This window comes from Copadichromis virginalis, linkage group LG3 (genome assembly GCF_057382275.1).
Source record: "Copadichromis virginalis isolate Kocher_CV1m ecotype Utaka linkage group LG3, C_Virginalis_male_GT1.1, whole genome shotgun sequence".
Taxonomy (NCBI): domain Eukaryota; kingdom Metazoa; phylum Chordata; class Actinopteri; order Cichliformes; family Cichlidae; genus Copadichromis; species Copadichromis virginalis.
This window is the reverse complement of record NC_140620.1, coordinates 62487908-62497946: the sequence shown is the minus strand read 5'-3', so window position 1 is coordinate 62497946 and position 10039 is coordinate 62487908. Positions and strand designations below refer to the sequence as shown.

The window sequence follows — 10039 nt, the reverse complement described above, 5'->3', positions numbered from 1 at the left end:
GTGGAATGAAGAGTTGGAGAGTTTCACAGTGAATTATCCAGTGGAGGATTTTTCTTCTTCTTTGAAGGTTTGAAATGTGAACATTGTTCTGCTGCAGTCAATGGACTAAACCAGAGAAGAAGAAAACAGACTTTACCATGAAGATCCTCAGTGTGGATCAGTATAATATCAGCCTGATGTCTGCAGTTTAGTGTCAGCACAACTTTCACATCATATTCATCTCAGCACAACTAAAACATGCTGACTGACCTCAGAGTTTCAAGTCCACATCCTGGACTCTCCAGGAAACCACACAGATGCTTCACTCCTGAATCCTGCAGCTTGTTGTTCCAGCTCAGCTCCAGCTGTCTCAGATGGGAGGGGTTGGACTTCAGTGCTGCTGCCAGATAATCACAGCTGATCTCTGACAAACCACAGTCCATCAATCTGTATAAAGAATGAAAGATGTAAGTTTATTAGACAAAGTGTGAGCTTGAAATCATTCAGTGTTTCATCATCTGTTCAGAGCTGAAGAAGGTTCAGAATGTAGAAGTTTAGAAAATGGAAACTCCAAACAGCTGAAGCCAACAGGAAGCAGCTTCAAACAAACACAACAAGAGAAAAAACTCTGAATGTTTCACATTAAAGTCGTACATTTCTCATAAAAACAGGACAAAGACTTGAAAAAGTCGTGTTTTTCCTTCCAGGAACCACAAGGCTTCACTTTTAAAGGTGAAGTGTGAAAGAAATGGACATATTTGAAGTCCAACACCTTTTTCCAGTCACATTATTAAAGCAGACAAACTACAAGCTCATTTTCATTCCAACAAGTCATCTTCTGACCTGGACTAACAACACTGGTCTCTATGTGCAGCTGGCTGTGAGACCAGTGCTCAGGGAGCGTCTACAAAGTGCAACACTGAAAGAACATCACACACTCATTTGCTTCCATCATCCAACCTGAAGAGGAAACAGAGACGCCTCCCCTTCAAAGTAAAAGCTGCTCCTTTTGGACACAGTATCAAAGAAAGTCTACAGTATAACATAGAAAAGACAGAACAAAGTTTTGGTTGTTTTTAAATTGTGCAGAAATGAAACTACACTAAGCTCAATTATGTGACAGACATTTCATCCCATGTCAGTTTGGCCTCATCCTGGGCCGGATTATCCAGCACACACTCTGACCACAGGCCCAGGGGCCACGCACAGCTGGGCTCCATCCAAGAGACAGCAAACAAACCAACACAATAATAAAAAGCACCATGTGATCTTCTTACATCTTCAAGACAAACATAGTAAAAACATGAGCATATTTGTTTCCTGATAAAATGATGTGACAGGTAGAACAGAGTAAAGTGGTGGTGTTACAGCCTTTCTCCCCTCTGCTGCCGAGGCTGTTAGTCTCTCCCAAACTCAGCTACAGGACTTCCAAATGAATGAAAGCAGCAGAAGTGGCTTTACAAATGAAAGAGGAAGAGGAGAAGAAGAGGAGAGGGAGGCCACCCTGACCATCACTCCAGCTGAAAACATCACACTTCCATTAAAGTTGGTGAGGAAATGTTGAGCAGGATGAGCTGCTGGCTAATCTGGAGGCTGTAGCAGCATTTCACAGTCACAGTGGATTTCCACTCATGAAAAAGCTCTGGCTGCTTCATTTCTCATCTCATATCAGAGACTTTAAAGCTTCACTGAAGCTGTACTGTGATGCTTCCATATTCCAGTGAGGCCTCCATAATGATTTCAGCTGTTCTGTACACACACTGTGTGCCCTGTATGGCTCAAAGTCTCTGCAGCCTGTTTTTATCTGCTATCATCAGATCTTCATCATCCTCATTCACATCCCTCACACACTCTACAGCCTCATCAGCACTGACTTCATCTTCACTGACTGATGGAGCACAACATGAACCTGTGGAGGCTGAAACACTGTCCTGTCAAACATCTCCCCGTCACCACTCCACTTCTGTCAGCCTTTAAATGAACCCTGCTCAAGTCTGTCACTTCTGTTTGGAGCCAAAAGGAAAAACTGTTGTTCAGTCGTTTGGAAAGACAACATTTCTGAAAGCACTCAAACTTCTTCACATTTGTCTTCAGACACATCCTGAACATTTAGGAACTAAAGAAAGTTTCAAACATCAAAGACCTGAAATATAGAAAAACAACAACAGCCGCAGTCAGTGAACTCACCTCAGAGTCTCCAGTCGACAGTTTGGACTCTCCAGTCCAGCACACAGAAGCTTCACTGCTGAATCCTGCAGGTTGTAGTTTCCACTCATGTCCAGCTGTGTCAGATGGGAGGGGTTGGACTTCAGAGCTGAGGCCACAACTTCACAGTGAGTCTCTGAGAGTCCACAGTGAGTCAGTCTGTGATGATAGAAAATATAAAATGTGTTATTATAAAAGCAGAAAATCTGCATTATAAACAGAGACTGAATGTATATGAAGACAAAACAGAGTGAGGTCATAATCTGATGAATCTGCTCTTCACATCTGTGCTTCAGCTCCTCTTACTGTGTTTGACATGACACAACGATTGAGTCTCTCTCAGACCTGCAGACTTTTAACGAGAATCTTTGTTTGGCTTTAATCTGCAGATGAAGGAGGAAGATGGTGTCACATTTAGGCTTCCATAATGTCCACAGTCTGTCACTGAGATCTGATCCAGAGTCAGAGTGAAGACACACATTTGGACGGTTTCCTGTTTTGACTCCAGAACATTTTGAATGAGTTCAGCTCAGTGAAGAGTTCCAGCTGGAAAGATGATCTCTGTTTGCTACCTGCTGTCAGGTACGACTGTTCACGTCCACACGCAGGAAAAACCTGCTGACTGTTACCAAACGGAGCAGAAATCTCATCACTGGACAATAATGATGAATGAACTCAGAGCTGCTGATATCACATCTGATTTCAGGGGAACTAAACACAGAAATGATTGGCTCATTTTAGCTTTCTGAGCCATTATCTGCTGGTGTGTCGCTAGTTGGCAGAAAATGATTTGTATTCCTGTTCAGGGCTTCAGTGTTTATGAGTCCAGATCCAGGTGACAGCAAGTCAAAATGATGTTACCTGTCTGTGTCCAGCAGCAGCCTGTATTCACTTTGAATATTGTTATAACCTGACATGGATCAGTTTGTCTTTGATTGGTTTGTAAATGTCACTGTTTCCATTGGACCTGAGTGACGTACAAAGACAGAGAGGGAGAGAAAGGAGAGAGAGGATGGAGACAGCAAAGAGAGAGCAAACACAAACAGGTGAGAGTGGACAGGTGACCAAGGTCAGCAACCAATCAGAGAGCTTCTGTTTGACCCACAGTCACTGATGATGACTGCACATAACCAAGCAGTGTGTTACTCTGATATCAAATATGGATCCTGCTCTTATAATAATGATCATCAGATGATATTATTGTGTTATTTTGTAGCTGAATACGATGTTTGTGTGATTATCAGTGAAAGAAGCAGTGAGGAGGATGGAGAGAGAGAGAGGACAGAGGGTGAAGTTAGAAACACTAAAAGAATTTTTCATGGATTTCATGGATGATTTGAGTGATTTCCAGCAGGACACTTAAACATGTCAGTGGACGTCCTAAAGAACATATTCACTGATATGAAACGTGTCATTGAACAGGATTAATATCAGTGGAAACATGGTGGAAACAGCTGTGACTGCATGGATGTGACACACTTCAAATCTGTTCTCCACTCTTGGATTTGGGATCCATGGAGCTCCTGCTGAGTCTGTACAATAAAGGAATGGTGTGGAAGGTTGCAGCGTACGGACACAAACACTTTGTGGTTACAATCTGATTTTATTTTCAACATTAAACTACTAACCTACACTGATCAATGATGTTAATGATCACATCTGGACTCACCCAGCCTTTCTGCAGTTCCTCACAGCTGGAATCAGTCTCTGTTGTCCCTGCTCTGATGTTTTGTACTTCTGCAGGTCCAACTCATCCAGAACCTCCTCTGACATCTGCAGCATGAAGGCCAGAGCTGAGCACTGGATCTCAGAGAGTTCCTTCTTTGATCTGTTCTCTGACTTCAGGAACTCTTGGATCTCCTGATGTACTGAGAGGTCGTTCATCTCCATCAGACAGTGGAAGATGTTGATGCTTCTGTCAGGAGAGATTTCATCACTGTTCATCTCCTTCAGGTTGTTGATGACTCTCTGGATGGTTCCTGGACTGATCTCTGTCTGACCCAGCAGACCTACTAAGAGTCTCTGGTTGGACTCCAGACAGAGGCCATGAAGGAAGCGAACAAACAGGTCCAGGTGGCCATTTTTACTCTGGAGGGATTTCTCCATGGCTCTGCTTAGAAATACATCAAGTGATTGGAGATCTTTGTTATCAAAAAGACTGGTGAAAGATTCTGATTTTAGAAACATCTTCAGAGAGGACTCGTTGTATTTTTTTCCCAAAAAGTTCTTCAGCACCTTTGTCTTCCTGTTGGTGTGACAGTGGAACATGTAGACAGCAGCCAGAAACTCCTGAATGCTCAGATGAACAAAGCAGTAGACTGGTTTCTGGAAGATCACACACTCTCTTTTGAAGATCTCTGTACAAACTCCTGAGTACACCGAGGCCTCTGTCACATCCAGACCACACTGCTCCAGGTCTTCTTGGTAGAACATGATGTTTCCTTTCTCCAGATGTTCAAACGCCAGCCTCCCCAGCTTCAGAAGAACTTCCCTGTCAGCCTCCGTCAGCTCCTGTGGACTCGTCTCATGTCCCTCATGGTACTTGTTCTTCTTCCTCTTTGTCTGAACCAGCAGGAAGTGTGAGTACATGTCAGTCAGGGTCTTGGGCAGCTCTCCTCTCTGCTCTGTAGTCAACATGTGCTCCAGAACTGTAGCAGTGATCCAGCAGAAGACTGGGATACTACACATGATGTGGAGGTTCCTGGATGTCTTCATGTGGGAGATGATTCTGCTGGACAGCTCTTCATCACTGAATCTCCTCCTGAAGTACTCCTCCTTCTGGGCGTCAGTGAAGCCTCGTACTTCTGTTAGCCTGTCAACACATGTAGGAGGGATCTGATTGGCTGCTGCGGGTCGGGAAGTTATCCAGACGAGAGCCGAGGGAAGCAGATTCCCCTGGATGAGGTTTGTCAGCAGCTGGCTGACTGATGACTTCTGTGTGACATCAGACAGCAGCTTCCTGTTGGTGAAATCCAATGAAAGTCTGCTTTCATCCAAGCCGTCAAAGATGAACAAAAGCTGAGAGACAGCCAGCTTCTCTGCTGTGACCTTCTGTAATGTTGGATGGAAAACATGGAGCAGCTCCAGAAGACTGTACTGCTCATCTCTGATCAGGTTCAGCTCCCTGAATGAAAGCAGAACCACCACACTGACATGTTGGTTCTCCAAGCCCTCTGCCCAGTCCAGAGTGAACTTCTGCACTGAGAAGGTTTTTCCAACACCAGCCACGCCGTTGGTCAGAACCACTCTGATGGGTCTCTGTTGGTCAGGTAAGGCTTTAAAGATGTCCTGGCACCTGATTGGAGCGTCATGGAGGGCGTCCATCTTGGAAGCTGTCTCCAGCTGCCTCACCTCATGTTGGGTATGAACCTCTTCACTCTGTCCCTCTGTGATGTAGAGCTCAGTGTAGATCCTGTTGAGGAGGGTTCTACTTCCTGTTTCATCACTTCCTTCAGTCACACGTTCACATCTCCTCCTCAGACTGATCTTATGTTCATCTAAAACCTCCTGCAGACCAACATCTGCTGAAAGAAAGAAAAACAATGAGACTAAAGAGAAAGAAAACTCTTCAATGTCTGAACAACACAAGAAGTCCAGTTTTCAGAAATGAGTCCATCAGCAGACAGATGTTCAGTCTTACTTTGTACACAGCTGCTCTGACTGGCTGTCTGCAGTCCAGCTGTGGTCCTGGATCTTTCTCCACACTGTGCAGAAGCTCTGATGGTGACACAGAAAAGTCACAGTGGAGATACTTCTGTCCACCTTTGATTAGACTCATTATAAAAAGGAAAACAAAGTTTGAACACAGTCATGTTTCCAGTTCACTGACTTACATTTATTCCATGGACACTCACTCTAACCTGAAGCACAGCTACAACCCAACATTGTTGAGGCCTCATCTCCTCCTTTCCTGACTGTAGAGGTTAAATATGCAACAACCGACAAATAAAAGAATTTGGTTCATTTCAAAGAAATTCACACGGTGACCAAGTAAAGTAACCGTAGTAAAGGAGACAACATCCCGTTGATGGTGGGATTATTTGAAAGATTTGCTTTAGTCACGTCACCAAATGCAGTTGAACCACCCGTGGATCCATGTTTGACCATTCTACCACTCTGAGCTCTGCTTTTTAATCATTTTATTATTATCATCATTCATTTATTCATTCTTTGGAGGGGGGCTATTTCCTAATGCCGCCCTAATAAGCTGACGTTCAAGGGGAAATATAACAGAAACTCTTTCAGTGTTATTCATTAATAAATTAACAGATAAACTGTGAAGAAGAAAAAACTGAGATTTAAAGGAGAGAGTGAGAAACTTGATCATCCATCCTCATAATACATGTTTATCAGTATCTGCTGTGACCATACTGCAGTAATAACTACAAGTCTACATTTCTGTGACTGTTGATCAATCACAGCAGGAATCTGAGCTCATCTCTGCACACAGAGCAGCTTCAGCTCTGGGATAAACTGCTCGCTTCACGTCCTTCTCAGCTCACAGACACTCATCCTGATATTTTCCTTTAACATTTGATGGTATAATTCATCTGAGTTTACACTTTATCTGCATAAATACAGAAAAACAGACCCAAACACCAGAAACCATCAGTTTCACCATGTAGAATATATTGTTGTTTCCTTTTAATTCAGAGAAAAACTCTGATTTGGATTTTCTCTGTTCTCTTTGCCACAGCCCATCCCAGCAGCAGCTGAAGCAGCTGACTGTCACAACACTGAATAACACTTTAGGAGGAATTTCAGAGGTCAGTAAAGCTCCAGTTTCAACATCAGTTAATTAATCATAGTTCATCATAAATGTGAACCTGGCTGGCACACATGTTAATGTTAGCCATTTAAATATTAGCAGTTAGCTGAGGCCACAAGAAGAAGAGGCCCTAGAAGAACAATGGATGATAAGATTAGATTTTCAAGACTAGGCAGAGACGTGTTTTCCTTTACTGTCTCTTACAGAGGAGGGAGCAGATACCAGACGAGGTCACGGAGGTACGGGGAGGATTCGCAGCAGACAGCAAGACTGCCACGTCCATGCGAGAGAGCGATGGCTACGATAATCTCTGTTTTTGTCTCCCTATATAATGTTGTACAGCCCATGTGAGGGTTATCCTCTCTGTGAACCAGATGCTTGATTTCACACAGAGGTCCACCAACTGAATTTGATCAGTTATGGAACGATTTACCTCGACAGGCTCCTTCACTCGCTGCTTTTAAACCTCCTTTAAAACACACTTTTACTCCCTGACCTTTGACCCAGTGTGACATGTTGACTCACTACCTCAGACAGCTTAAAATAGTCTTTTTGTTTTTTGGTGCTGCCTAAAAGAACCGTAAATATCTGTCCTATATACAGTTATGTTCATATATTTTTGTGCTACATCAGGAAACTCAAAAACATAGTTTGTAATATTTTAATCCTTATTTTTAAAACTGTTTTTGTCATTTTTCTTCTCCCATTGCATCAAAAATCATTATTTACACTGAATAAATGAGTCAGCAGCTCTCTTACATTGTTGCTGCAGGTTCATTACTGAAGTTTAGAGGTATGTCTTTGGACCGGTCACTCCTCACAGACAAACAGCTGGATGCTGCAGATCCTGCTCCATCCTCTTCCTCCATCTTCTTGATGTCAGGGTGGAGTTAGTCTGAGAGGCAAACACACACACTCAGAGGTGCTGTTGTACTGGAAGCATCACACTGACGGGTTTCTAAAGTTCTCATTGATCATTTCATGGAGTTTCTGTGGTAAACACTGTCCTGTGACGTATGTGTTATGGTGAGGGTCATGAGGGCTAACCAGCCCCACTCCTTACTCCTCATATTTCAGCCTGAAGCACAATAACAGCCTAAACCTAACCAGGAGGCTGTAACCTCAAAGGGACTTCATGGTTAGAAATAAAGGTTCAATGAAATGAAGCAGATCATAAAAACATGAGTTCCAACTTTAAAAGAAGCATCCACACGATGACGGCACAGCAGAGGAGCACTTTCTCTAACACACTGATTCAGTTCCACTGACACAAGGACACACACAGGAAGGCACACACACACAAGCCTTTATAAGAAACAACACAATCATCTGCGCTTGACTACTGAATCCAAGTCCTTAGCCCATGAGCCCGCGGTATCAGACCACAGATATTCCCTTACTTTGAAAAAATAAAGACAGTTTTCAGAACAGACCTGATGTTTATGCTACAGCCTGTTTACCAATATAATCAATATCAGATATCAGAGCAACAGAAACCTCGGTGATCAGGACGCTGGGACTGAGAGCAGGAAGTGGCTCAAACGTCTAAGTTTCATAACGTCACCCTGAACTCCACTCACGGAGTTTCTGTCGCCATTGTAGTTTTTAAAGTCCCGTGATAAAGGCGGGGCTTTCTGTGAATCCGCACGCTCATTGGCTAATAGCTCGAGATTGACACATCGTTATCCAATGAGCGTGCGGGAACTTCCGACGTAAAGTTGTTTCCTTTGAAAAACCAAAGTCTGATTATTTTTGCCTCCACTGACGGAGCCTGTTGTTCCCGCCACAGAGACACAGTAATGTCAGAGCGGTGTTAACACTCACCCTGCCTCAGCACAGCTCTCACTCTCCTCCTGCTCTCTCACACTAAACGGAGGCTCAGCTAAACTCACTTCCTCTCTACTTACAGGAAACCAGCGCTCAGAGGAGCCGACCGGCCTCACATTTCACCCACAGACACGAACAGCGTGGAATTATTTTATGTCATAACAAGAAACATATTCATGTTAACACTCACCTGCCTCACCTCCACCTTCCTCCTCCTGCTGCTCTGAACGGAGGCTCAATACTTTCACTTTCACTGCTGCTCCCTAAACACAGAGGATGCTGGGACTTGTAGTTGTTTCCTTCCGGTGCGGTCTTCCTCTTTGTTTGTTTGTGTTTGTGTTCAAGATATTTCGATCATGTAAACATAGGGTTGCCAACTCCATGAGAAATAAATAAGGGACACCTCGTGGCCAGGGCCGGGCGACCCAGTTGTCTTCACCCTTCCCAGTGTGGTGCATTTTTTAGCTCTTTTTTTGTGTGTGAAATTATTTTTTAACCATTTGACTTGAATTTGATTTAAGCAGATGCATATTCTTTGTGACATGAACACATGAAAATCATTTAGCCATTTATTTTTAGCTCAAAATGACAACATTAACACAGTAAAACAGGTCTCTTTCTTAAGCAGAAGCCTGTCATGCTTAACTTTTGAGAATATAAGTAAATCTTTCTTTAAAAGAACTCTGCCCTGCTTAACTTAAAATTATATAAATTAATAGAAAACAATAGAAAGAAAAATATTCTTGTAACAGTGCACATTTAGTGCATTTAGTACAATTGGCTTCAGTAGAGGCATTATTTCAGCTTTTGCTCCCGTTTGTAAACCCGCTTGAGTACGCATCATAACTCATCATCATTATTCATGTATTACTTTTATGTATTAGTCATCTATTTGTTGTAATCATCTATCCTTGCAGTTGTTTATTACACAAAATAAATTATATTATCACACTTCTGGCCACATAGCGCTGATATTCACTGCACATGCCCATATTAACCTTAACCAGAGGGTTTAAAAAAAGAGACAGTGTTTACATACCATATCTGTTTCTGCCGTGGCCTGGTGGACAAAAAATTGGTTAAGGGTTCCCCGAGCTTTCACGTCCCTCATGTTCTTCATGTGCCCACCACTAGAAGCTGCCTATGGAAAAAGTGCACCGGCACACAGTGCAGTGTGCTTTATAGGTGTTATCGTGCACTTTTCCAGCCAGGTGTTTTCCTTTTCCCATTCCTCCCTGTACTTTTGCAGCCTTTTTTTTT

General features: G+C 43.1%; 1 protein-coding gene across 1 annotated transcript; it reads right to left on the bottom strand.

The window, feature by feature from the left end:
• Window positions 1–230: 230 nt before the first annotated feature.
• Window positions 231–8259, bottom strand: LOC146716516 (protein NLRC3-like). Its single transcript, XM_085452536.1, has 5 exons — window positions 7712–8259; window positions 5825–5901; window positions 3854–5708; window positions 2167–2343; window positions 231–426 (listed from the first exon to the last, which is right to left on the bottom strand). The coding sequence occupies exons 1-5, from the start codon at window positions 7819–7821 to the stop codon at window positions 231–233; spliced, it is 2415 nt and encodes an 804-aa protein (XP_085308662.1). The 5' UTR covers window positions 7822–8259.
• Between the last annotated feature and the right edge of the window lie 1780 nt (window positions 8260–10039).

Bases quoted from the DNA above. Each gene is read 5' to 3' on its own strand.
- LOC146716516 (XM_085452536.1), bottom strand. From the start codon at position 7,821: ATGGAGGAAGAGGATGGAGCAGGATCTGCAGCATCCAGCTGTTTGTCT. The intron at 2,344-3,853 runs GTGAGTCCAGAT...CTATCATCACAG, and splicing joins AGGAACTGCAGAAAGGCTGG to ACTGACTCACTGTGGACTCT. The intron at 427-2,166 runs GTGAGTTCACTG...TTCTTTATACAG, and splicing joins TGTCGACTGGAGACTCTGAG to ATTGATGGACTGTGGTTTGT.